At 43.6% G+C, this 27106-nt stretch overlaps 1 protein-coding gene across 1 annotated transcript in view; it reads right to left on the bottom strand.

Annotated features, from left to right (window-relative positions):
* Window positions 1-4463: 4463 nt before the first annotated feature.
* The window catches only part of rnf144aa (ring finger protein 144aa), a 40015-nt gene continuing 17372 nt past the window's right edge, over window positions 4464-27106 (bottom strand). Inside the window, exons 3-9 of the mRNA XM_036542854.1 lie at window positions 16810-16960; window positions 15158-15262; window positions 13558-13618; window positions 11192-11402; window positions 9987-10134; window positions 9197-9286; window positions 4464-7045 (exon numbers count right to left, since the gene is read on the bottom strand). Of these exons, the coding sequence (XP_036398747.1) occupies window positions 6914-7045; window positions 9197-9286; window positions 9987-10134; window positions 11192-11402; window positions 13558-13618; window positions 15158-15262; window positions 16810-16944 (882 nt within the window). The 5' untranslated portion in view covers window positions 16945-16960 and the 3' untranslated portion in view covers window positions 4464-6913. The remainder of the gene's footprint in view (window positions 7046-9196; window positions 9287-9986; window positions 10135-11191; window positions 11403-13557; window positions 13619-15157; window positions 15263-16809; window positions 16961-27106) is intronic.

The following is a 27106-nucleotide window of genomic DNA, read 5'->3' as shown; positions in this document are numbered from 1 at the left end:
ATTATGAGAACTTTATTTAACCGTGAAACGTGTCACAGGCAATTAAATTCGCGCTCGTGTTATTCAAGCTCTTACATTTTGAAAGACAAGGTTATACCGATGCTGCATTTGATGAATGTCAGAATCTTACAGTGGCAGCCCGTAGAAGCCAGCAGCCTAATTGCAGGATATGATCATTAGTTCACAAAATTACAATTAATCCCATATATCTCATCGGAGATTGGAGTTAACTGTTAAAGATTTATGCGCAATGGCAAAGCGTTAGAAACGTAACCCCAGGGGAAAACTTTCAGATGAACGAATCAAACACGCAAGTAGTGGCTGATTTATGGGTACAACTAAACATTTTCCCTCTCGTTCATTTTCGTACAGAACAACCCAAGGTTCATTTTTAAACATTCTTGTCGATGGTTTGACAAAGTGAAACACATCAACACTGTTTTGAACATAATTTTCTATTTGCAATAAGACCACTACTATATATTATGATAACGTTGTAAAATGATTAAAGCCATATAAGGCCATGTTTTGTGTTTGGTATGTCCAACCAAACTGTTCTGGGATTAATTTTCTCATCCTATATCACCCCAGGTGCATTCTAAAATTGTCCCTTTCAAGCAGTCATAAATGAGAAATAAGGTAAATCAAGCGAAGAACATCAATAAAGGTTTTATCTAGGCCTATACAGCAAAATGGTGAATGTTAATTCAGCTGTAAGAATTCATACTGAACCCTCAGAGAGATTCACTCTCTTAAGTATGATTTTTTTCTATAGAAATAATTTTGCTTATGTTTAACACCTGTAAATCGGTACTATATTCATCTAGATTCTCAGCAGGTCGTGTCGCTCTGGACAATCCACCAAATCGGTCATCTAAGGATCAACAAGTTTACGTTCGTTTCCACACCCTGCGTCTCCACAGCAACACTGGGAGTGGATGCGAAGAACTTGAAGGATCACAGCTGGGCAGCACCCCAAGCCCTTTTAAAGCTTTCCTTTTCAGGCGGTTCACTGTCCATCCATCAAGGCCAAAGATAGCGGTAAATTACGTAGCGGTAACCAGTCAATGGCATCCACTTTCCCACGTTTTCCATTTACCGATGGTGTTCTGGGTTGTAAATTAGCAGTTTCTCTTATCTCAAATTATTTTGCCATTCTTTGAGCATTTGGTATCCAGGACCAAGCAGCAGCAGCAGTATATACCAGTAGAGCAAGATGGAGGCGCTCAGGACTTGGACACTAAACGACTGACTATTCCCAAACTTCACCCATGACAGGACATTTAGGACAATAGCGTTTAATCTAACTGATTATGAAAAGGACGTGGCAAAAGCATCCTTGCTTATAATTAGCTAGGATTGGCCCGTCATTATATACATTATGCGTCAAATTCCAAAGTATTATTTGACGGGGCTGCAGTCTGATACAAGTGAGAGCGCAAAAGGCAGTGAAAACAAAAAATTGGTTGAAAAAGATTCGCATTTTTAGTAAGATACACAATAGGAAGGGAATAATGTATCGTTCCTATAGGCGAGGAACGTTTTTTCCTGTAAGTTTTGGGTAGCCATTGCCATGTGGTTAGCATAGGCAGTGAATCTTTCATTCTAAATATAATTAACTTAGAACACTTAAAATACATGGGGACATTGGTAATATGTACATATGTGAAAGTTTTATGAAATGCATAGGTTATTTGTTTCAGTTTTGAAGTTAGAAAAGTATGGTAAAAAGGTTTTTGTTTTTTGCATGGTAATTGCCCTAATTTTATTTTTACAGTAAATGTATTCTTAGGTTACATTCTCAGAACCTAAGGGCCAGCGCTGTGGTTTCTTTCATGTTTTTTTTTTTTTAACATACAACATTCCATTGTTTCATGTATTGTAATGTGTGCAAAATTGTTCTCTCTTCATATGTGCAGTACATCCACAGCAGAATGGCAAAACAGCAGAGGTGAAGAGACGCTGATGTGGGAGTGCTGTTCACGTTCGTTATGGAACACGACGTCCACACTCCTTGCTCCCCACAATGCACCTACTGAGTGCAAAGTGGCAAAGTTTTCAATGGTAAGAATCAGATGATTTCTCTTGCTATTCAAATTCATTGATAGAATGCAGCTGCATCCTTCTTTTTTTCAGAGATTCTAGTATGTCACCTGGGTACTTTAAAACACATAGCCCTACCTGCATTATTGTGGGTAGTCAAAGGTCATGCATGCCTTCCCATTACATTAATGTATGCTAGTGAGTGATCTGAGACAGCCCCTATTTGGCTGGCTGTTCGGGATGTGTTGCTCTCCCATTTCCAAAACAGAACTTAGACCGCAATATTTATACACTTTTTTTAATGTCACAGTGTTAGGTGGCACAAGAAGTACGTGTAAATACATCAATTGTTTTCTCTGAGAGAACTACAATTTTTTTGTATATATACAAGACATTATCCAAACATGCCAAAATACAAGATTACAGTTTTTTTACAGGTAGAACTCCTTCCCATATACAGTAAATACAAATACAATTAAATACATAGGATTTATCTGAACAGTATAAAAACAAAGAAATGAAAACGGTGTTATGTATTTAAAGGCAAATAATAACCGTGAAAGGCAAAAATCCACCTCAGGACGAAGTGGAACCAAATAACCCGGAATCCTCCAGATGAAATTGGGTTGGCACACGTCTGTCCTCGGGCGCTTGAGCATGTCACAGTGGATGTGCTTTTTCGGAAACGTTGGGAGCCCCTGACAATCCTTATCAAACAGCCGAGTTGACAGGGAAACACTCTGCCACAGTGCCACAAGGCGAGATGTACTCTAATACAGAATAGTTTACTAATTAACCGTCATTTCTTTCTCATCTTTCAAAAACTGTCAGGCAGACCTAAGCCTCCTGACTGTAACCTTCCTCCAGTAATACCCAACAAAACTATTCTCACCTTCAGGTGGAGAAACATCTGTGTGGCCCTGTATCCTGACAGGTTTCAGTCAATGCTTAATCCAGTACACTTCACAGAAATGATCCCATTATGTGCTAGAAAATTAAAACTGGTAGCTACTTAGTTGTAACTGAGGAATTGGTGGAAATTCAAATGCGGTATTGCATTAAAAGTTCCCCAGGACAAACCTGCAAGTTGTTAACAGTGCGTTGATACATAAAGCTTCGGTCACACTGAGAATGACAATGATGATGAAAATATGCTTTACTTCAAAAGAATGGCACTGCTCACAAAATAACGATAGCTACCATCGCAATGACCACTGTAATATTAAATACATCCTCTCAAAGTAAAAATGTCTGTTACTAGTCAGTACCATTTTTGATGCACAACTAAGAACTGGAATGGAACTGACTGACTGACAGGTCTGCTGAGCGAAAAACTGTTCTATGATGTGCCTGCCCTCAAATAATATCCCATTCTCCTTATGGTTAAAGTCATCATGCTCAGTGTGGGGAGATGATGGTCTCAATGTTCAACTATCAGAACCCCAGCCCTCGAAACAGTATAACTGCTCTGGAGGAAAGTACCTCTTACATAACCCACAACACATCTCTTCAAAAAGTACAACAGATGTATATCCATCACATCACACAACCTTGAAAGCACAAACCAAGAATTCATCAACATACTCAATAAGTTTCACACTCCCAAAATCGATACACATAGTGTAAATTTGTGGAGTTTGTGTCACTGATTCTTCTCTTAGGAAATACCCACACAGACACCTATGTGCTCACTTCATTTCAGAGTGAACTCCCTTGTCACCATTACAGAACACAGTTGTACAATGGCACGATTGTCATTTTGAAATGGGTCTTTTAAAAAAAAAAAATACAGAAAAGAAAAGAAAAGCTTTAATCAGACTGTATATACAGGTCTCATACAGGGCTGCTGGGTTGTCTAAAGCATGCTGCTTGAGGCTCCAAATGAGGCACTCAAAGCTGAAGACATGCTTTTATTTCACTGTAGCAAGTGACTACAAACAGGGATATTCAACCGTGCCCCTGGAAGAGCAGAGTCATCTCTCTTTAAATCAGCAACACTCTCTGAACGGGACAGAGAGGCTAAACCGGCCGTTCAGCACAGGTTTGGCAAATAAGGTGACTGACTGTAATGAAAGGCAGGGTTGAGTAACTCTACAGACACTGTGGCCTTCCAGGGTCAATGCTGAGCATCCCTGCAGACACTGCAACCCTCCAGGGCCAGGGTAGAGTCGTCCTGCAGGTACTGCAGCCCGACAAGACTAGGGTTTAGAGCAGGGGTGGCCAACCCTCTCCTGGAGAGCCACATGTCCTGCATGTTTTAGATCTCTCCCTGCTCCAACACAGCTGATTCAAATGATCAACTCGTTATGAATAACAAACTGATCATTTAAATCAGCTGTGTTGGAACAGGGAGAGATCTAAAACATGCAGGACATGTGGCTCTCCAGGAGAGGGTTGGCCACCCCTGGTTTAGAGGCTTCAACCATGGCACAAACAGTGGTGAAAATTTGAGCTAAAAACTATATCCACTGCTCCAATTCCCAACTAGAGCCATCATATTCATGTCCAAAACATCTGCAAATGAACTCCCTGGAGAAATGTGAGTAAAGCTGCGTGAATCAGCGTGGTGTTAAGTTTACCTACGACAGCAAAACATGGCACCTGCGTGTGTTAAAAGTGGCTACCTTACTGGATTCTGATACCCAGTAAATAAACCTCTAGCTGTACAGTACAACGGGGTGTGCAAAAGGGAGCCAAACTTTGTAAAACCAATTTTTGTCTATAGATAATTAGCATGAAGAAAAGATGTTGATAGTAACAGTGTTGTAGTTGCCAAAAAAACATGACTTGAGTCAACTACACACTACCTGTACACTTACATGGCACTTTTAGAAAGAAAAGAAAACACGTTCACCTTTCTGTAGGCTTTGCTAGCAACATGCCAGTAAATGGGAAAAGTGAGTGGGTAAAGCAAGGAACTGTTATCCTGCAACAGGCTTGAGTGCTGTAGTTTCAAATGGTGCTAAAGAAAACTTCAAGGACCCCCCAGGGCTGCTCAGTGGTTTACCGTTACAGTTGTACAACTAGAGCTTGGAGTATATTCAGTATACAGTAGGAAAAAGCAACACAGGGTAGGGGTTAAGCTGGCTGCAATAAGCACACATGAAGATAATTACCCTTACAAGACTTGTTGTACTACAGATTACTTACTTGTAACGTCCTACCAAACACTTTCCCTGGGTTTTATTGGCCCACAGAACCATGCTGGGTGTCCTTCAGCTGCTACATGTTTGATTGCTACAGCTTGATTGATTGACTGATGAGGCAGAGACCTTTCCCCTGATCAAATTAATCTGAAATATACTCAGTGTCCCTGATATGAATTTTATTTAATATACAAGCCCATGTTGACTTATCCAATGGCACAGGTGCACTTGATGATGACATGGCATTTACACATCACACTGTATGACTGCACAAGCCATGTCTTTGCTATCAGTTTACTCGTAAAAGCTGTACAAACTTGCATAGTTATGTATACAATGATGCAGCCCCATGCTGAGTTTGGTATAGAACAGTTTCTTTTCGATTTGAGATTCTCAAGCTTGAGAGACCCTGCAGATTAAATAGCATCTTGTGCGAAAACGCCTCCCCAATCAAAACTGCTTTCATTTACAACAGTCATGGAAGTGTCAATTTGCCTTGACAGATTGAGCCTGATTTTTAAGTAATTTAACCTTCAGAAAAAGTTACAACACATGGCAGTTTAAAGATACTGCCTAAAATGAGATTCATAACTTCTGCATGAGGCTAAACAGGGCCCTGATATGAACAACAAATCAATTCTATAATTTCTGTGTTTTCAGCGGGTTGTTGGTTATTTACACCGTTTCGGCCTGGAATTGGACAGATAACCATTTGTTTTTGTGTTGATCAACAGTCGTGCCATTGCCACGGAGCAGCTCAGAAAAGGCCTCTCAACCGCTTCGCATGGAAACAATGGCAGATTGCACTAAACAAGCAGGAGGGCACGATGAGGAGGTGAAACACCGTTCTGAACTTCTGTCACTATGCTTTTTAAATGGGCTGTAAAACCTGATTTTAAAATGAATTCAGAGAAACAAATATAAATGTGACGTCTGCATGATGAATCTGGGGTTTTAGCTGGACAGAGAGATATGAGCCAGCGCACTGACCCAGCTGAAGCACTCAGAGGAAAGACAGCAAGCATGTCTCGGAAAGTTACTGTGTGACTGATGCGGGCTTGGAAAATACCTTTTTTCATAGATAATGACATTAAAAAGAAACAACATTGTAACCTCTCCTCAGAGTCAATGACAGACACGCCATAGGCGAAAGCAGAACAAACCCGCTCAAGGTCACGCCCCTCTCTCCTTTTCCATGTGCGTCAGAAACGCTGACAGAGCTGGGTCCACAAAACCCCGATCATTTTATGGGGGGCAAAGATAACAGACATGGAGTCTGGGGTGAGACTGACCGTATGGGGCGAGGTTTGACAGACCGCATTGAGAGACGGGCTGTGATTATGGACGCCCAATCACAAAGAGGGAGAGAGAGGTTGAGAAAAGATGGGGCTGCGTGTGTGTGTACCGTCTGCCACATCGATACTGCCTGCAGTTCCTCACCACCCTCGCGCACGTGGCCGCCGAAACTCATCAGCAGGGGGCCTCGCAGTCCTCCTGCGGTCCTCCCACGGTCGCTGCCCTCCACCGTCTCCTCCCGGCCGGGCTCAGGGCTCCTCTGAAGAAGCTGCGAAATGGGCCATGAAAACTGCGGAAACGTCGCCCGGCCTTTTTTGGACCAAAAAATGAAGCGCTCCGGGGCTGAGAGAAGGCAAAGAAAAAAAAGAACGAAAGGGAAAAAAAAAACGCCCCCCTCCCCCACCCTGGGCGGCGCGCCGGCGTCCTCTTTAGGTGGGCAAGGGGTCGTCGTCCCCTTTGCCACACTTGCACTTGCAGCAGAGGACAAAGGGCGTGGCCAGAAGGAGGAAGGGCGAGGCCACCAACAGCAGCAGCCCGAACCCAGCGAAGATCCCCACCACCTGCGGACAGATGGGAAGGGTGTCAGTGAGCACAGCCACAGCCACAGGACAGTCCTGAAGCCCTAGTCTGTTCCTGAGAAAATGTCTTCATTTCAACACAAAAGCATAATACTCAGTTCACATTATTTCCAAGATTTTTGCTTTGCTTATTTCAGTTTCAAGTATAACCCAAGAAGAGTGTTAACACACGTTATTTTAAAAGACGTGTATGCGCATGTGCATACACACACGCACGCACATCTACATATGCCTTTGCATCTTGCTTTTATCTACATATGCCTTTGCATATGTAGATAAAAGCATTTCTTACAATGTTATAAAAATAATCAGAAGTCAAATCAAAGTTAGTTTATTCAAATGAGTTCTGTGTAACAAGTCGCCTGAGTAAAGACATCTAATCTCTGTCTCATGAATGGACAATGTGTGAAATGTAAGCTCTGTTTGGTGGATGACCTCATGTAGGATGAGTCACAAATAAATGTTGATAGCTAGCTCGGCATTTGCTCTTTCCATTCCTGCCTGAAGTTCAGACTGAAAACGCACAGCCCTCCTGTCACTGTGGGCTTTAGAGCATGAGCTGTTACCAACTGGAACACCCAAACGAAATAACACTTCATGACCTTTAGAGGCAAACGGTTCAAGTGCTGATTCACTGCCAATTAGACATCAGAGGTCACTTCTGTGCTGTAATCTCCAAACATGCATTTAACATGCATGAAACCAACACGCCTTAAAAGACATCGTTTTAAAATTTGGCACCAGGTCTTTATGAGGAAGCGCTTCACTTCTGGTTTTTCAGTTTCAGTTAATGATATGTCAGCCAATAGGCCAATTATTTTAAAGGTCACAAGAAAATTATCAAATCCTTTTCTTTAAATGCAGCAGTCCTTAAAGAATGGTGTAGGATTGAGACTTCACCACAAGGGGGCATCGGCAATCCAAAATCCACCTCCTCGAACACAAACTGACGTAGACATCCGTTCTCATGCACAAAGCATTAGACCAGCCTGTTCAGTCTGCTAAAGGACAATTCTCATCACATGAAGGTCGAAGGGCATGGTGTGGAACCTCCCGTATCTGCCTAAATGGGACACAGCCTAAGTGGAACGCCCATCCAAGTTCTCAGTAACGCACCGTGGTGTCTGTAACGGAGGCTGTTGAGAGGACGATGTGTCACGGATGCACATGCGACGCCTACTCGGGAGTTCCCCTTGGGAGGCAACAAATCCGGAAAACTATACTTCTAAAACAAACAAATAAATAAATAACGCTGTGGAAACGGGACCCAGATAACAGGCGAGGCCCGGAAACGAAAGCCGGATCTCGTCATGCTGAGCAGAGTCTTCCGTGACGAGCAGGGATCTGTGCCAACTCCAACCCCCCCCCCGTCCCATGCTGCATCTCAGGCTGTACATTATTAATGAGGACCATCGGCCGCAGGGCCTGCGGTTAGAGAGGCTTTCTAAGCTTCGGAGCACAGCGTGTGCTATGCCAGGGGGGCGGGTGGGGAGGGTGTGCGGCCTCCTGCAAGGACAGGCTGTGGGGTCTGTAATCCAGGGGCCCAGGTGTGGACAGAGCCAGCCAGCGCGGCAGGCGCGTTTCCGCGGGATCCGCCCACAGCGCGGCGTGTCCTGCCAGTCGGCGCTCACACCCTCTCAGTAGCGCCTCGCGCCCTCGCCTTCCGACGCCTGTTTGTTCTTAGCTCCGCTACTTTAAATAAACTGGACTGCACTTGGGATGAGGATGCAAGTGGGCGAAAACTACACATCACACACACACGGATCTGAGACGCGTCCATGTACTTGTAAAAAAAAAAAAAAAAAAAGCTGGAACAACATGGACACAAAAGGCACGTCAGGGCATCAATGCTGTTTCAGCCCATCTGAAGTCCAGACTTTTCTAATGCATATAGGCACCTGTTTGCACACACAGGGATACATGACAGCACAATAGCATATGCAGTACAGTCATATATAAAAGCGCTGAGTGTGTTAGCATCATAAGCTTGTAGCGTAAAGGTGAGGAGCTACTGTTGTACCCTCCCTCTAACATCCAGCTGTATAACTGGATGGTATGTAGACATGTAAGATCGAAGCTAAAGGGGGCGTGTTCGAAGATGGCCGCTGAGGCTCATGAGAGAGGCACACCTACCTGTGTTCTGTGCCAGATCACGGAGGCCCTGGAGTGACCCAGTTTGTTGCGACACGGCCCTTTGTCATAGTGTATGAGGAGGAAGTCATCCTGCCAAAAAGGGGCACAGGCATGCAGTAAGCATTTAACTCTCCAAGGGCCAGCTGGGGTTTTACAAACAATCATTACCTTACAATTGCCATTTCAAGCACAACCTGACATACATTTCAGGTTTCCTGGAAAAAAAATCCAATGAGGATTTGAAAGCGCACACAGGGAATGTGTTTGGTTGGACATACCAGGCACACGGCAATGGCCCTTTGACAAGACTGATTTAAATCTACTTGACACATTCAATCAAAATCTTTCCCTGGGTTTTATTTCCTCACAGAAGGACTTCAGGTGCCTGTTTAAGAGGAAGGCTGACAGACTGAGAGCCTGCTGTGGAAATTGTTTGAGAGACAGAGCTCCCAGCAGGTTTCAGTGTGGTTGATAAAATGCTGTTTCTTACTGCTGTGTGCGGCGTACTTTAGGATCCGGCTACCCAGGGTGGTGGTGTAGCATAAGGAGCAGGGGTTGTAACCAAAAAAAGGTTGCTGATTTGCTGGGGCACTGCTGCTGTACCCTTAGGCAAGGTACTTAACCCAGATCTGCCTCAGTAAATATCCAGATGTATAAACAGATTATGTAAAAACTGTACTCTGTGTAAGTTTCTCTGGATAAGAGCATCTGCTATATGCTGATAATGTAATGCAATATAATGTAATCTGGCTAGGAATGCTTGATTGGGTCCTGGCATGGAGAGACTCACGTCCAGCGATTCTAGGCAGTACCAGCAGAAGGCGTGCTTGCAGTTCTTGCACATCATTTGGGCGCAGCCTTCGTCCCGCTCAATGTACACCTTACACTTTGGACACCGCTTGATGGGGGCATCGTCTTCATCGCTCTTGTAGAAAGAGCTGAGAAAGAGAAAAAGATAAAGGGAGGGAGCGACAAAGAGGACGGGATGGGGGGGAGAGAGAGGGAGAGGAAGAGGGACAGAGAGACAGACGAAGACTTGACTTGGACGATGACACGCATTAAGCAAATCACGTAATTTGTGATAATAATTTGTGATAATAATGCAAATGTGTAAAAGTTCATTCAAATACTCCCTGTCTAACTATGTTTTTCACTACCATGAACAAAATCCCACTGCTCCTCTCTCCTTCTTTTGCAGGTATATGACTTTGCCGGAGCTGCAGATAATGTTCCTTTCTCTTCAGAGCCCAGGACACTTTTGCTCTAGCTTTTACTCCTCCCAGCTCCGCTGGGCCTAATTGATCCAATTAGTTCATTAGCCCAATATATTCACACCTGCATTTCCTAAAATACTCTGTGCTAAAATGTTTTTCTGAGCGCAAGGCAGAGGTGTAACCTTCAGCTGCGATTCATAATTGGCTAAAATGTTACACAAGTCAAACAGAGTGAATGTCATTCACACAGTGAATGTAACACACACACACATGCACTCCACAGCTTGCTTAGTTTGAGTAGGTGGGCTTCTGCAACTAATATGCGTGATATTAACATCATTATTAGCGCACACCCTCATCAAGGGCAATTTTTAGAGCTTTGTACTACATCTATTTATAAAGCTGCCTATTTCTTAAGTAGGTTAAGTAGCTATTTGTTTCAGTAAATATAAATGGATTCTGGATAAAGCCAGAATGGAGCAGACACTGCTCAACACCTGTGTCTACTGCTGGATTTCTGAGTGTGAGAGAGAGACAGACTGAATGAGTGAATGAATGAGTGGGTGAGAGAATGACAAAATGAGAGAGCTGAATGACTGAATGAAAGACTGTGGGAGTGAATGAGCCAGTGAGAGCATGAATGAGTGGTTGAGAGTGAGAGTGAACAAGTGCACAACTGAACCAGTTTCTACGTCAGTGACTTTGGATGAATACATATGATCAAGTAATGCAATGCAATGCAATGCACCGATTGAACCGATGAAGAGGGGGCGGGGAGTACCTGCTCTCTCCCGGCAGGAAGGAGGTGATTGGCAGGCTCTCCTGGCACGCCTGGCCCGGATGCCAGCTGCTCTTACAGGAGGAGCAGAACTCCAGGCTGCAGATGACACACTGGACCCGCTGGGGGAGCGGCGTGTCTGCCTCCTTCAGCTGGCACACCGCCTGGCACGAGGACGACGGGCACCAGGTCCGGCACGGGTCCAGCAGCACCTCTGCAGCGCACACCAAACAGTCAGGTGTTACGGTCGCAGTCATGGGAGAAGACACTGAACAATATTACAAGCCGTACAGCTGCAGTTAGATCACTGGGCGGAACATGCAGCAGCTTTGTCAGTGACATGGTTGTGGTCAGATCCCTGGGTACAACATGGAACAGCGTTAACCACTGTGCGGTTGCGGTCGGGTCCGCAGGCAAAACACAGTAACCAGCATTACCAACCGTGAAACTCAGATCAGGTCGTTGGGTACAGAGTGGGGCAGATAATGAGAGACAGCTTTTCAGTCACACTATGGTCACCACAAACAACATGGGACAGTTCTGGCACCAACAGAAGGGGTCACAAGGGTCGATTTTCCAAAATTTCCACCTCATAACACTAAACACATGCCCACCCTTACAAACAGAACACCACTGTACTTGTGCACAGTACTCCTCTGTAGTCTTTTTACATGGCTACACTGAGGTGCCCAGTACAAAAACACAAGCCTACTGTTTATATACAGACGATTCAAGGGGATCCCTGAGAATCTAATAATAGGTCATGGAATCTGGAGTTTAGACATGCTGTGGCATGCACACTAAAATGAGGTCAAGGTGACAGACAACCCATAATAGCTGTCACAGGGTTCGCCTGCTTTGCATGACCACAAGGTCCCACATCTTGCATAAGATCTCCCCCTGTGCTAGACCGGTGAAACCAGGACAAGGAGAGAGAAGTCTCCTTGTGGAGCAGTTCCTTTTTGCTCCATGCAGGACGGGGTGTGGGGCACGATTCTGACATCACTCGGAAACACATAAATACTACAGCCACTGTTCTGAGCTTCAGCCTTAGAGTTCTGACCACACCCATGCATGTAACTCTAGCTATCGCTGTATCTACTCACATTCACACATTTAAGTGGAGTCTTCCCAAATAAGAAGGCAGAGGCCATTATTAATAATATTTCACAGTAACATTTATCCAGGGAGAATTCTTGAGCATCTAAATGTCACCTAATACCAACTAAAGGTCTTTGATCTTGTCCCTTTAAAACACAAATTTCTATGTCCAACATGTTTGACATGTTATAAGTTCCACTAGTTGTAAGTACTAGTTATCAACTGTCAGTATATTAAAAAAGCAGAAGTTGTAAACCACAGACATGTGTTTGGAACCACCTCCTCTTTGTGCAGGAAGTGATACAGTTACAGAACTACATACTGGGTTGTAAGACAGGAAATGTACTGCACATCATTGCCAAACAATTATCTTTTTCATGCTGTAGATGAGTGTCACCATTCTGCTATATAAAGCACACTTCAAACGTAGACACTGACAAGGATTTCACAGGTTAGTCTGAAGAAAGAAAAAAAGCTATGTGGTCTAAAAATAAAACATAAGAAGAAATTGTCTAGTTATGCCTTTCAGTTTATATGCATCTGTAGGGATGGATTCAGCTATGATTTTTGACAGATCATCGCTTAACTGAGACCGATTGATTTCATGATTCAAAATGACTGCTAAAGCCACTACTACCTTAGTGCTGAGGTTCTCTTGACTCAGTTTCCCCTGCCATAGCAGGGTGAAACTGCCGCACTGCCTTGTTTCCTTAGAAATTTCAATGTGAATTAAAAAGGATCTCGGGTCCCGTTTGCTCTTGATTTTGTGTGCTCTTGTATTTGCGTGTGTATTCCATCTATTAAATCTGACACTTGATCTCCCCTTGTGTAAGTAAAACTGAAGTTCATTTAAGGGGGCCTTTTGGACAACTGAGCACTGCTGAAGACTTTTCTCCTAAAATAATCACAAGGTCTGGCTTCAGAAACTTCAGGAGTTAGGACATTGTCACAGGTGTGTTTGACCCCCCGATGGAATTGTGAACAGCATCACTGTGATGAGAGAGCATAGACTTACATAGGTTACATTTTTTTTTTTTTTTACATGTTATTCATTTATACAGCTGGATGTTCATTGAGGCAATTCTGGGTTAAGTACCTTTCCCAAAGGTACAGCACCGCGCCAGCGGGGAATCAAACCAGCAACCTCTCCGTTGTAAGTCCTGATCCTTACCACCATGCTACATATTACTATACAACATACCAATATGAGAAAGAAATAACAGCAGGCAAAACTATAAAATCCACACTGTGTCCATTTACATGCTTACCCCTCTCAAACTGCAGTTTCTTGTATCTCTGCATTATTTCCGTGGCAACCATGCACTCAATCTGTAGGAGAGAAGAGACAGTGCATTTACCTAGGAGAACAGCACATGAGTCCTTCCTTCGTTTCCCACCTAGACAGTTCCTGTCATCGCATGAAGAGTTCCGGTAATGGCTGTTGAATATTCATGAGCAGGCTGGCCCCAGAAGATATTTTGATTCTGAGTGATTGGCTGTTAATGATGCTACACACGCTACACAAGCTGCGCCTCCTTTCACTGGGACTCTATAGATTTCAGCAATACAGCAGCAAAGTCTGCAGTATAAAATGCTGACATGGTTCTGAAAGGGATGCAAATGCCATAAGCCATAAAGAGGAAAAAGCCTGATTTTTCTCTTTAAGTCTAACTTGCAGAAGGGAAATGTAAAAACATTAAGCCTTCCAACTATTAGTTAAAAATCTAAGGATTATACGAAAGATAAAGTGACTGCTGGGTGCCCTTCACATCAAAGCCTCCGAGAACTTGAAATCTCCTGGTGACCAAATAAGGCCAGTAAGATATGACTCACAGAGGTGCCTGTCAAGCCCCTGAACGTTGCGGGCGCTGACGACTTGCGTGACGAGTCTGGTCACATCACAGCGAGGTGGCTTTGACTGGCGTGTAACATATGAGCGTGATGCAGCTCCAGGGCACGAAAAGAGAACGTGCCCAATTGGTGGCCAGCAGCACAACCCCGTGTCCCTGCGGCTGACCGCGATTGATCACATGACACATCTTTGACGGGACGGGCTACTCTGGGTGGTGACCCAACGTGCTTAATGTGTTTCACAGTGCCAAAAGTTCACAATACGTGAAAGGGCGGAGCAAAGCTGGCAGCATTGTACACGCCCCCTTTCCCATCCGCAGCAAATCGCATGTGTCTGTCTGCAACCAGGAAGTTCTGAGGCTGCAGCGTCAAGCCCGACTGCTGTCTTTTCATCTCCTGCTCATCTCCTGTACGGGGACTTCAAAAAAACCTAAAACCGCATGTGTTATTCAAAAGCAAGACACATATTTCCTGACAGAAATCTCCTTGCACAGTTTATTCATCCTGTGAGCCAGTCCCCCTGCTCAATGTATGAACAACTCCCTGCAACAACACCCACTGAGGCAGCGTAGCTCATAAATAATGCATTACATGCATTTATTCAGGAAATACTGGTGTTGAATTACAGACATTAAATCTAAAAATATGTTTTTGATAAGTGTAGGGAGCTATACTGTACTATACTGTTACATATGTAGCCAGTTATCTCCACGCTGTCCTGGCCCACAGTGTCCTACAGAAAACTTCAGAGTCACACCCCTTTTCCTTTTTGCCATTTCCAGAACAGACTAAAAATTCCTGAAACTTCACTGGTATGTCAACTGAAATGGCATAAGCAACATCATTTTTCACATATCTAAAATCAAGTTCTGTGCCAAAGCAATGCTGGTGTCAAAAATATGCAAAATATGCTGTGTGGCTTGACTCAGACACCATCTCTGGTGACAGCCAGCACACAGTAGCTTAAGTCTGAAGTCTAAATCTCCACAGAATCTGATGCATGTAGGCCGTCAGTACCTCGTTTTCCTGTAGGTGTCCCCTTTTCGGACAGGCAGAGTCCGGGCAGCTAATTGCGGTTTCGAGGCCCTCTTTGATCAGAAGCTCGACGTACTGCTTCAGGCACTGCGGGGACAGCAGAAAACAGGCTTGAGGGAGAAATGTCACACACGCATATCCACCACGGCCGTCCGTCAGTGAAAACGCGTTTCAGAGAGCGTTGCGGGAGCTCGCTCGCGAATCGGTTGCTCTGCATGGTGTTAACAGCCCCTGCAGACGCAGAGGAAATTGGTTTGCTCAAAAGATTGGAGGGAACATGCTGAGTGTAACAGAATTTGACTAACACAGACAGAAGATGGTGGGATACCTTTCATACACTGTAGATAAAAGGACACAGCTGGGAGCTTTGATCCAGTACCAAGCCATAAACAGGATAGACTGACATACTTGCACAAAATGCTACATGCGGGAACGTGTACATTAACATTAACATGGACATTAACATTCTCAGAACCAAGAGAGTCTACGTGGTGGTCATCCCAATCCACCACACATCAGAGCCCTGCTCCCAGCGGGCAGTCGGTTTCCTAAAAAGCCCTAATTACTTCAACCAGAGAGAGTGCAGCGTCCATTAGGGCTCTGATTGAGATTTGATGAAGAGGAACAGACGAATGGGCCGCTTTTAAATGGAGCACAGCTCTGCAGTCAAAACAAGGCAGCCGCCCGCTGAGGAGCCACCAAAGCAGCCCTGGCCGCTGAGCTGTTGACTTTCATGCCTCGTTATTTTTACGGTTCAGCAAACAGATCGCATTTCATGTTTCTATTTTTCTTCTGCCCTCAGCAAACCAAAAAAGAAAAGCGTGATTAATGGTAAAAAGGGAGAGTGGCGGTGCCTTCATGCTTGGTTTTTCATGGATGTTTAGTCTTTCAAAGTCTCAAAGAACCACCCAGAACACAAAGATATGTTGCCTCACTGTTCTACCAGTATAAAGACGGTTTCACTTATAACATCATTACAGCAGTACATTTCATCTGTCTTCACTGGTGCTTTCCAGCACACACCAGCCAATCAGATCAAAGGAAAGACTACAAAGAGTACTGCACAGCATGATATGTATAGGACAGTATAGTATACTGCATTAGACTCCAAAGGCTGTTATCTAAAAACAGATCACTTAAAAATGACTATTCCACATTTTGCAGCCAATAATACCCAATAATCAAGAACGTAACTAAGCTGAATTAAATGCTTCCACCCAAAAACTTGCCCTGGGGCATATAGCATAGAACCAGGATAGACGTCTTTAAATGGTAATGGCAAGAACATTTCAGACAGACTTTACCCCCATAGCAAATGTTGCTGTTACATTTCCACTTAAACAAGCAGCCGAAGCCGAAGCCAAAGCCAAAGAGCAAACCGAAGATTACACTTTCAGAATGTAACCAAAGCATTTTCACCATCCACAAAGCACTACTGAAGCAGCAGGTTACAGTGACGCAGTGAAGGCCACTGGAGGTCCAGATTCGCTGGTCTTTGTTGTGCTGAATGTCTGGTCTGCCACAGGCTGAAAGGTGTCTCTGCTGTAGAAATTCTCAGAATCGTGGACCTCAAGCACCAGGAGTGGACTCCGCCGCACTAAAAGAACAGACGATGCGATGATGACATTACTCACCAGAGTGCAGAAGACACATTGGCACTGGGAGATGGTGGTCATTTGCTCCAGCGGGAACTCGCCAAGGCACAGCTTGCAGGACACCAGGGGGTCCAGAGCCAGGTCCCAGGTGGGGCGGTACCTGGCTGTGGTCATCTTGTCCGCCGTTGTCCTGCAACAGGCGCAAAGACAAGTCAATACCTCTGCTGAAAAAGAGATGATTTACATTTACATTCACATGTTATTCGTTTGGCAAACACTTTTACCCAAAGCAACATAAAAGGGAGGCAGAGTACAAGACAAGAAAAAGCCATAAAAGTAGTCCACAATATTAGAAGTGCTGTACGACCAAGTTTCAACAGTTGGCCAGACAAGGTACAAGCTAGGTGGTAGACATTTTTTAAAGGAAAACAAAGTTTTAGGTGGTAGTGTGTCAGGTGATCAAGTGAGCGCAGAAGAGCTGTGTCTTCAGATGTTTCTTGAAGACAGTGAGTGACATACCCTAGAATGCTTTCCTAGCATGTGTACAGAAGGCATGTAATAAGAGGATGTGCTGTTCAGATAAATTTGATAGTTTAATATATTTTCACTCTCAAATAATTGAAGCTGAATAATACAACCCTGCTTCCTGTGACTTTCCATCAAAACACTGAATGAAATCCGGCTATTTCTGTGTAAATACAGTAATTACTCACAGCAAAGACGGTCTCTTTTAGGCAGCAGGGGAGTGAATAACGTCAATGAATTTTCTGTTATTTCACACAGAATTCCTAGGGTGTCCTTCAAAAACACTGATGGGAGGAATAAAACTGGATTTTTTCCACTATTTTGTTGATCAACAACCGCCTCGGTTCTGATCCGAATCTTCATCAATAGCTACCTTCAAGTATTCAGTCTCACCCCAAAATAGCAAGGCTATGATTCTGCCTCAGAGGTAAAATCTTGTGACTTTGAGATATCCCAGACATCCTGAAAACTCCTAATATGGACATGTCATCTGAGCAGGAAAAAAACATACAAATCACGTCTTTCACTTCAAATGAAAATAAAACCGACATGAGGGGTTTACACCAGCCAAACATCTTGAACTTGCACCACTACATGTGTTTGAGGCCATTTCTATGTTTGAAAACAATGGGCTGGCAAAAAGCCCAGCTTTAGAGCTACAGTTATGCTGTGACTTAAGTGCAAATGGCTTTGCAAATCTTGCCATTCGTGGCAGGGGTTCTTACTGCAGACACTGGTTGTGATGAATCGTCTCTCGCGGGGTAAAGCAGTCCTTGTCCTAAAACGCTCCTTTCGGCTGTCCGAGCATTTCACTTTGATTCGCGGCACTCAGGGGTGGGGAATCCATGCATTTCCAAGAGGCTGACTTTTCCCCTTGCCTGCAGCCTGCAGCCTAGTGTAAGAACACGCTCAGACAAAATAACGTATTCCCTTTGCTGTCACATCGACTCCGCTGCTACAGGAAGGTGGTTATTTTTGGCAGCCTCAACTCTGATCTTCGATGCCTCGCTCCCCACCCCCCCACCCTCTCTGTCCCTGGTGAGAGTGAGAGCACGCAGCAGCTTAAGTCTGAAGTGTTTACAGGAAGTGCCACTGCGCGCTCAGCGTCACTGTCAATACTCTCCACGGGCTGCTAGGCAACGGGGTCGCCGGGGCAAATGGAGGGAGCTCTCGGAAAGGGCCAACGGCGAACTCCCATTAGAGCGTGCCCGGAAAAGAGTGGCCAACCCGGGGGGCTCGGAGCGGAGCCTCGCCATGTGCTGTTCACATACGCCACAGAGCGAGCGCGCTTCGGTCTTTGGCAGGGCCGGTCTGACAGCTAATCTGTGTTGTGGACAGAAACAGCAGAAGACTGGCTGGGTCAGGTTCTTTGTGAATCATGCAAAACAGCCCTTGTACTGCAAACAGTCTGCGTGACCACCGAACTGTGGATAGGAGGCACCCATTTATTGGCCATTCATGCAAAATGCCATGCTGCAACAACATTTTTCACACAAATTTCATTCATTGTTCTTTGGCGATACCCATTTTTTTCCCTCAAGGTATTTCTCAAATTATGTTAAGAATGCTGGAGAAAATTGGAGATGCAATTTACTGTTTCTAACACCAAGAAAATGTTTACACATTTTTTAATTGGTGGAGGGGCAAAACTACTAACCTATCAAATGGACGCAAAGGATCAATATATCTGCTGATTGGTCATTATCTATATACTATATACATCCATCCATCTATTAATCCACCCAATTATCATCCATTTTTATCTGTCTACATATATCTTGATCTCTCTTTCTCTGTATTTCTCCATTTGCTTCTCCAAATTCAGTAGCTCAATTAATTATGCTTTACTGGCATGAGATACTGTAGATGTTGGCAAAGCATAGTCTTCACTAAATGGTACACAGCTCATTAACAATGCACACATGCACAGGGTAAACACTGTAATTAAAGGTATGACAACTATAATAATAAAGTGAAAGACAAGGCTGTAAAGCTAACAAATTGTATATGACCAATTACATCCATCTATATAATTAACATGTTATCAGTTGGTGCTGGGTGGTTAGGCAGTGTCCCTCGCTTTTCTTTCATTTGAGACAATTCACCTGTTTTTTCCGGTGTTTTTGAACATGTTTCATAATGTAGACAAGTTGTGCATCTTTACCTCTCTGGTCTCATATATTACAACTACACTACAGGCCTTTTTTGCTTGGGTGTGGTCAGTGAGCCTGTACTTGGTCAGGATGAATCTCTGCTTTGGATCTCTGTCAGTGAAAAGATACCAGCATGTATTCTCTGTTTAGTGCCTGACAACAATTCAGTTTATTTTGTTCAAATACTGCAGTTTTCATTTGTTCTATAATGTGGTTGAATCAAATTGGCTGTTATGCAGCCGTGCTGACCTGCACCTGGTTTATGTCTGCTATGAATTTAGATGAGAAATGGGGATCAAGCCTGCCTGAATTGCTAGGGGTGTTTCACTGGACTTGCAGTACATTACATTTATTCCAGCATTCTGCAAACAGGATTTCAGATGGACGTTTTTCTTACTTCATATAGTTGTGGACCCCATATTTCACTTCCAGATAGCACAACTGACCAGATGACACTGTCAACTGTTTTTTTAGACCAGATTCTATTGGGAAAATTTATCTTATTGAATCTTCTTTTGATTCCACAGAAAGGCTTACAGACTTTTTCTTTTAATGCCGACCAAAGCTCCCTGATGCACTGATAGTTAAGATAACCTTGAGCTGGCTAGGTGCATTTTATACTGCCTGCTTCCCTGGGATCTGGCCTATAATATTTCTATTTTTTTCCCCATTTACTGCCAGGGCCCAGTTCTGGCAGCGCTGCTCCAGCAGGTGAAGGTTCTTCTGTAACCCTTATTCAAAGGATGACAGAAGAATCATCTGCAAAGAGCAGGAATTTAACTCCTGTGTTGTTTTAGGGTGAAGCTTGGAGCTCAGGATGGTTTTATGTAACATCAATAATTTACATGCTGATACTGAACTGCAGCTCTGCCACCCTCACGTGTCTTTTAACATCCATCTCTCCATGTCAGTCTCTCTCCCTTTCTCAGTTTCTCTCTCCTGCATTTTCTATCACTTGTCAGCCTGGCCAAAACTGCTCAGACAGCTGCACTAAAACTGATGGTGTGAACTTAAACACAATTTCACTGGGTCAGATCAATACTGTCTTGGCTCAGTTCAGTTCTTGTTTTTTTTGCCCCCCCCCCCCCCCGTGGCTATGTGGTGCCTGCATAAGCCACTCATTAAAAACACAGCAATTCCCTGAGGTGCAGATGTATATGGTTTATGAGCTGGGTTATGCAGAAATAATGGTGACATTTTTAAAGTAGGGACCGTGTCCTCATTCCACCTTTTTTGACTCATCCTTATCATGAGTTGGAACTGCGCCAAGATAAAAATGAATCAATAATCCACCGCGCTGCAAAATGTAAACATTCTTCAAGTAAGATTAGCATTAGCAAAAGAGTCATTTAAGAGAATGTAGGAGAAAAAAAACATTAGGTGTCCTGTCGTTAGATACTGAAAATATAGGTCTCAATAATAAATGATCACTGCCTATCAGACAACCACCTAATGCATGTTCTCTTTCCATTGACAGGAGACAATTGCATGCACAAGTGCACATAATTCAATTCCAAAGCATGAAACTGAATCAGCCTTCCCTTCAGTTCAACCCTAATCAATGACTGAGGAGCCTGACATGCTCTGAGTGCATCGGCCGAAGTACAAATTCAGTCAGGTCAGTCAGGCTACAATCCATGTATTAGCTATCCCCAATTCTGCAGGGGATATGGATATAGCAGAGCTGACGAGACTTATCCAAAACAGGTTAAAAATGGTGCTGCAGCGATCCCCCGCATAAATCATAACCCTAACAAGTGTGCTTGCGCATATTGAAAGTGAATGTTACCAGATCGTTCATATGGAAATTGGGTCAGAGGTCTGCATTTGAGCAGACAGCAAGCAGAGGGAGATCTCTTGTCCTCGCTATAGCTACATTATTCATCTTCCATCAGCAGAAGTGGGTCAGCTTTGCATGCCAGGCAGGGAAGAAATATGCAGATACACCTAGAATCCCGGGCGTCTGTGAGAAGGCACTTCATTGTGTCAAAGTTCCGCACTTGCTTCTTTTTTTTTTTCCTTGTGTATCTGTAACCTTGCATGTTCTGCGACCCTGTGCGTTCTTAAATCAGCACCTGCACCCAGGCAAAGTTTCACGTGTTTTTGCCAAACGTCCATATCGGCGCTTGTCGAAAGTTTCTTTTGTGTGGCGAGGGCCGAGGTCAGTTAAGGAGGGCGCCGCGGGAAAGAGAGGCGGCTTTCACTGAACTGCCGTCAAGCGGCTTTCAGTATAATTACATCACCTCATATCAAAATGATTGCATAAGCTCTATTTATAATCTCTGTGGGCTAATGTTAAATTAGAGCACTAACCCTCACAAACGCTACCAGGCTACATGCATGCCTTAGACCACAACCTACTGCTGGGCTACAAAGCATTAGGGAATTCAGTGAGGTAGTCCGTTTATTTTATTTATTGATTTTTTTTTTTTTTAATTTTCATCTTCGATGGAACTGGGGAGGGGGGCTTTGAAGGCAGACTCAGGTTTATTGTTACGGCAGGATGGCAGTGTTGCCAGAAATTTCACATCACGCTCCAGGGACCTGCTCCTTTTGTCGTTTCGACCTTTGAAGGCAGACAGCTTTGAAAATGTGTGAGACTGGCAGAAAAGTGGCAAAAAAAACAAAAACAGGTCAACTCAGCGATGCGATTGCTGCTCTGAGCGCTTTGTTCTCCAGTTCTAGGAAGTCTTTTGGTCCACCTGCTGGCAATAGGGGTGGCGGCATCTGGTCAATGCTAATATCTTCCCTTCAGAGGTAAAGAAAAACCATGAAAAGGCAAGTGGATTCTGTTCAATTTAAGACACTTGGCATTCCAAAGGGAATACACTCAGAAGGCAAATAACCCAAATCAGTCAGAGTGTAAACAGCATTTTGAATAAACATGAACTATTCCTTATTGGACTTGCATGGGTGCATAATTTTACAACGGAACCCTTCACAGGGAAACAAACATCTTTGAGCTCCCGTTCTAACTAATAATCAAATTAACTGTTTAACTAATTCACTGAGATGATGTAACTCTAATAGTCTAACACTTGACCATGGGAGCAAAATTGCATAAAGCACCCACAGCCAATCGTAGCAATATTATAAAATGGCTACAGCAATGCATAGCCACAATAAAATTCCATCATCTTCAGTGAGTTAACTCTCCAATTAAAAAGGCACGAGAACCTCTTGTTTTCATCACAGCCCACTCAGGAGCATGAACTCAAAATTTTCCACCTTTAGGCTGTGTGCAGTAAACATAAAGAGCAAACGTTTATTATTAGGCATGAGAAAAAATATCCTAATTTACGAATTTGGCAAAATCCTAAAATTATGAAATGTTTTGTGGCCTTGACAACATACTATGAAATCAGGATAGCTACCACATGACAGATTAAAACTGGTTAGAATAGAATATACTTTTTTTTCTTCTTCAAAAATATATCATTACAATTTTTATTTGCACTACTACTTTTGTCTATTAGTCAGTAGTGCTATGACAAAAGGTATTTGATAAAAGCATTAATTCCCACCAATTGCTGCTATTGGTCACTTTGTGTTCCAATTGCAACAATTCACTAGTATACCACAGGTAAATGATATTTTTGTACAGTACAGTACTGTTTTAATATCACTGTGTATTGATAAACATAAATTATTGTAGCTGATTCTTTCACATTACTAAAAGCCATGTTATTTACCAGTATTATTTATTTGCTTAGCAGACAGTCTAATCCAGGGAAATTTATACAGCTCTCATTTTTCACATTATCTGTTTAAAGTGCTGGATAGAATGGAATACCACTGAATCAAATACCCTGCTGCATAATGCAGTCTAGTGCTCCACCTGGGAATTAAACCTGAGACCCTTGGGTTTCAAGCACAAGAGTGCATGACAATAGATGACGAACAAACAGGAAGTAGTACAGGAACCAAAAAGAAAAGCTGGGGGTTGGCCACAGCGCAGTGACACACAGGAGCTGTGTCCCGGTCTGAATTTTTGAGAAAATGCCCTGACCACCTCCCCCCAAAATGGTGGCGAGTCAGGTGGTTGAGGGTATCCCAATCCGCAAAAGGAATTTTCACTTGCCCTCAGCTGATTAACATTTGGTGTGGCATCTCAGGGTCCTTTTTGTTTGGCATCCAGGGTGTGCATTTGCACTAGTCACTTTTTACAAATTTTATGAGCGTTTGATTCAACCTCAGTGAGGGCAAAAAACTCTAAAATTTTACTACAGATAGTATTGACGTTTACCATACAAATTAAACGTTTCTCACACGCAGTAGGAAACAGTGGTAACAGTGGACTGAAATAATTCCGGTGTGTTTTATTTAGAAGTAAACAGACACGTGACAAACAACTTTGAATGTATTCATCCGTCAGACCAGAAATTTATCCAGAGCGACAGTCTCAGTTTGCTCCCAAATAACACCCTTTTCCTTAATTCTGAAGTATGTGCTTGTATGATGTCACGTGAAGTATGGACTCATGCAGCCACCACTGTCACCATATAATGAAAAGCAGTGTACTGAAGTCTCGCATTCTGATTGGACAGTTGGAGAGCAGTGAAAGAGAGGAAGCAGGAAGTGGAGACAATGGCTGACTCCTCCCTGTATCCCCACTCATAAACGCACCAGGGAGAAGTGCTGCCAACATGCCGATTCTGCCACTGCATCTTGAGACTAAGAGTCCTTGTTATGTTTAAATATTCCTAGATTTTTGTATTTGTTTGTGTAAAAATAAAAATAAATAAAAATAAAAATAACATGGATTTATATAAGTGCCCAAAAAATCAAAAGTAAGAATAGAAAGTAAGATGAATCTCCCCCTGAATGAACCCAAATCTCCCCCTAAGCAACTTACGTCTACAAAAAGCAACTTCTGGAGGGAAATCTCAAGACTGTGCTCGGAATTGGCAGCACTGCCAACAAGCCTTTTTTGTCCCCAGAAAAAAAAGAGTGATGAGGGCCTTCTTTCCGCACATACTGATTCAATTGTTCCAACTCCCGGACCGGTCAGGGAGCAAACGATAAAACCGCGGAAATATTAATTATTGTATACATAAATGTGGCATGGAGGCAGGCTGGCTCCTTTGCTTTTCATGGCTAATGGGTGTGTGAACGGATGGATCCTGAGCACACAGTGAGAGGCTTTGTGACTGGCCTGTAAACAGCTGTGGATGCCATAATTCACGTCGAGATGATGCCTTACAGCTGGTTTGTCCCACAATGCACTCCTCTCATGTACGACAGTGCTTCAGCACAGTGCAGAGTTGTTTATGCATGCATGCATGCAGCAAATGCGCTCAGCCTTGCTCAAAAGAAAGAATCTGCCCCCCACACTCTCAGGTCTTGAGGGGGCATATTAGGGAAAATTTACACTTTGATTGAAGCTTCTGAGGGACCTGTTTGGATCAAAAAACATCCATGCTATCTGGAGGGGCTGAGAGCAGAAACAGTGAATGCATTTAGCCCATCCATATCATCTGGAAATGCAGCAAAATGTATGCACACGTTTGTTGCCGGGTGAGAAAAGGCACACACAGTCTGTACTAAGGTTCTGGAAAACTGAGCTCTTTTCCATATTTGATAGACGGCGAGAAGAGAAATGGCTGGTGTTAAGCAGAGGAGCGACATTTGAAATGGTGAGTGCGAGCAGCCTGTGAGGAGGCTTGGCAATTCAACAGAGCGGAATTTGGAACTCATCGCATCTTCATATCCTGAGCTGAAAGGACACACCAATCATGTCTGTTCCAGACAAAAATAAACTAAGATATCTGGTTCTCTAACTGCATAATCCAAGAAAATTCAACAATACAACAAAATGATTATTATTCTCCTCAACAAAACACAGAACAACTGAAAACAAGTCCTGAACTGCCTTCGTCTTTGAAACAGACTATAGCATTGCCAGACTGAAAAATGCATTTTGGAAGAAAACTGCACATTTAGTCACAGATGTAGTGCAGTGAAATGAAAATGGAAAAACAGCACCTCAAATGTTTGTATGTCTTAAATTCCAAATCCTTTACACCACTCAAATATGCAAGACCAAAGAAGCCACCGAAGAAATCCTAAATATTATCATCGTTTTGGACACCAGACACTGTTACGACTAGCTACCCCTGGCTAGAAAACAAACTTATACAAAGGGAACTGCTAGCCAACTCTAACTGTGTGTTGTGTGAGCGTATAAAAAAGGTCGCACGAGACATGCCAAGATAGCAAAGGTGAATTTAGTGACTCATGACATCTCCTCCCGGGCAGCTGTGTGCTGGGCTCCGCGGCCATCGGAGCAGCAGCGGTGGTTTGTTCGGTTTAGTTTCCTTGTTATTAAACACGACGGCACAAAGGCGATAGCTCAACTCAGCTTCAGGGAACTGACGCGCGGCGTTGACTCCAACATGCATTTTTTTGCGAGTCCCCACGAAAACGAACAGCGTAATAGAAAACGACAGACATCGTTGTAGCTCCTACAAACACTGGATAGCCTCGCCACAAAAAACAGTGCTTTCCACGCTCCTTCTCTTGCCCGAAACTATAGCCTTGAAGACTAAATAAACTAAACCAAAAAAGTGTGCCCATTGTTTGACCTTACTAATATGGCTGCAATAGCATTGTCTCTTCCGGCGGTAACTGAGATATGTCCGTACAAACTCATTCTGGTTCTCATGGCTCATGCTCGTTCCAGTTCATAATGCTGGCGTTACGCACTGCTAGTCAGCTAGCTCGCCAGCGATGAAACCCACATATATTCATAGGACACAACTCGCCAACAATTCGAAACCACCAAATCATCTCCGAAGGAGCTAGCTACAGCGGACTTGCAGCAACACACAAGCCTATCATAGCGCAAATAAAGGAAAAAAAGTGTGCAAACTTCCATGCCAAAAAGACATAAACCCGTACAGGTAGGGAACAGCTAGCCGAACTGGAGTGTGTGTTATTTGAGTATATAAAAAACAACAACCCTAAAAGTGGAACGATGCCAACCACCCAAACACCAGATAACTAATATGAAGTTACTGACTCACCCGACGCTCGGGATCTCCTCGCCAGTCAGCCTTCCTTCGGACAGTACAGCTGCTGGAGTCACAGCGGTGGTTTATTCGGCATCAGGGAACTGACACGGCTCGGCGGCTCCAAAACGCAAGTTAGCGAGTCCCCACGAAAACGAGCAGCATAATGCAAAACGACCCTGCCCTAAGGTCGTTGTAGGCCCAAACAAGCTATATACGGCCTACAGACAAAAACAAACGCTGCCATCAAAACGACTGAGATCGTTGTAGCCCCTACAAACACTGACCATTGTCTGGCCACCAAAAAAAGATAGTGTCTGTTTCACCACAAACAAACCTAAAAACAGTAGTCATGAAACTTCTCCATTTCAAATTCGCCATCATAGTTTGTATATCCTCCTCATCTGGTCGGAAGCTCACCTGTATAGGAAGGAAGGAAGGAACTGGAAGGAAGGCTAAATCTAGCCGTGTGTTTAAGTCAGCAGCAATTACCAAATTAAAGAAACAAAACAAAAATGTGTGTGTCTGTTGTGCTGTGTTGTCACACCATCCTAACAGCATCCTTATCCCGCACAACCTACACTGCTTACAACTGACTGCTTCACCTTACTCAAAGCTATTATGGCAACATCCCACCAGGGACTTGAA

This window comes from Megalops cyprinoides, chromosome 12 (assembly GCF_013368585.1).
Source record: "Megalops cyprinoides isolate fMegCyp1 chromosome 12, fMegCyp1.pri, whole genome shotgun sequence".
NCBI lineage: Eukaryota > Metazoa > Chordata > Actinopteri > Elopiformes > Megalopidae > Megalops > Megalops cyprinoides.
This window is presented reverse-complemented; position numbering and strand designations above follow the sequence as displayed.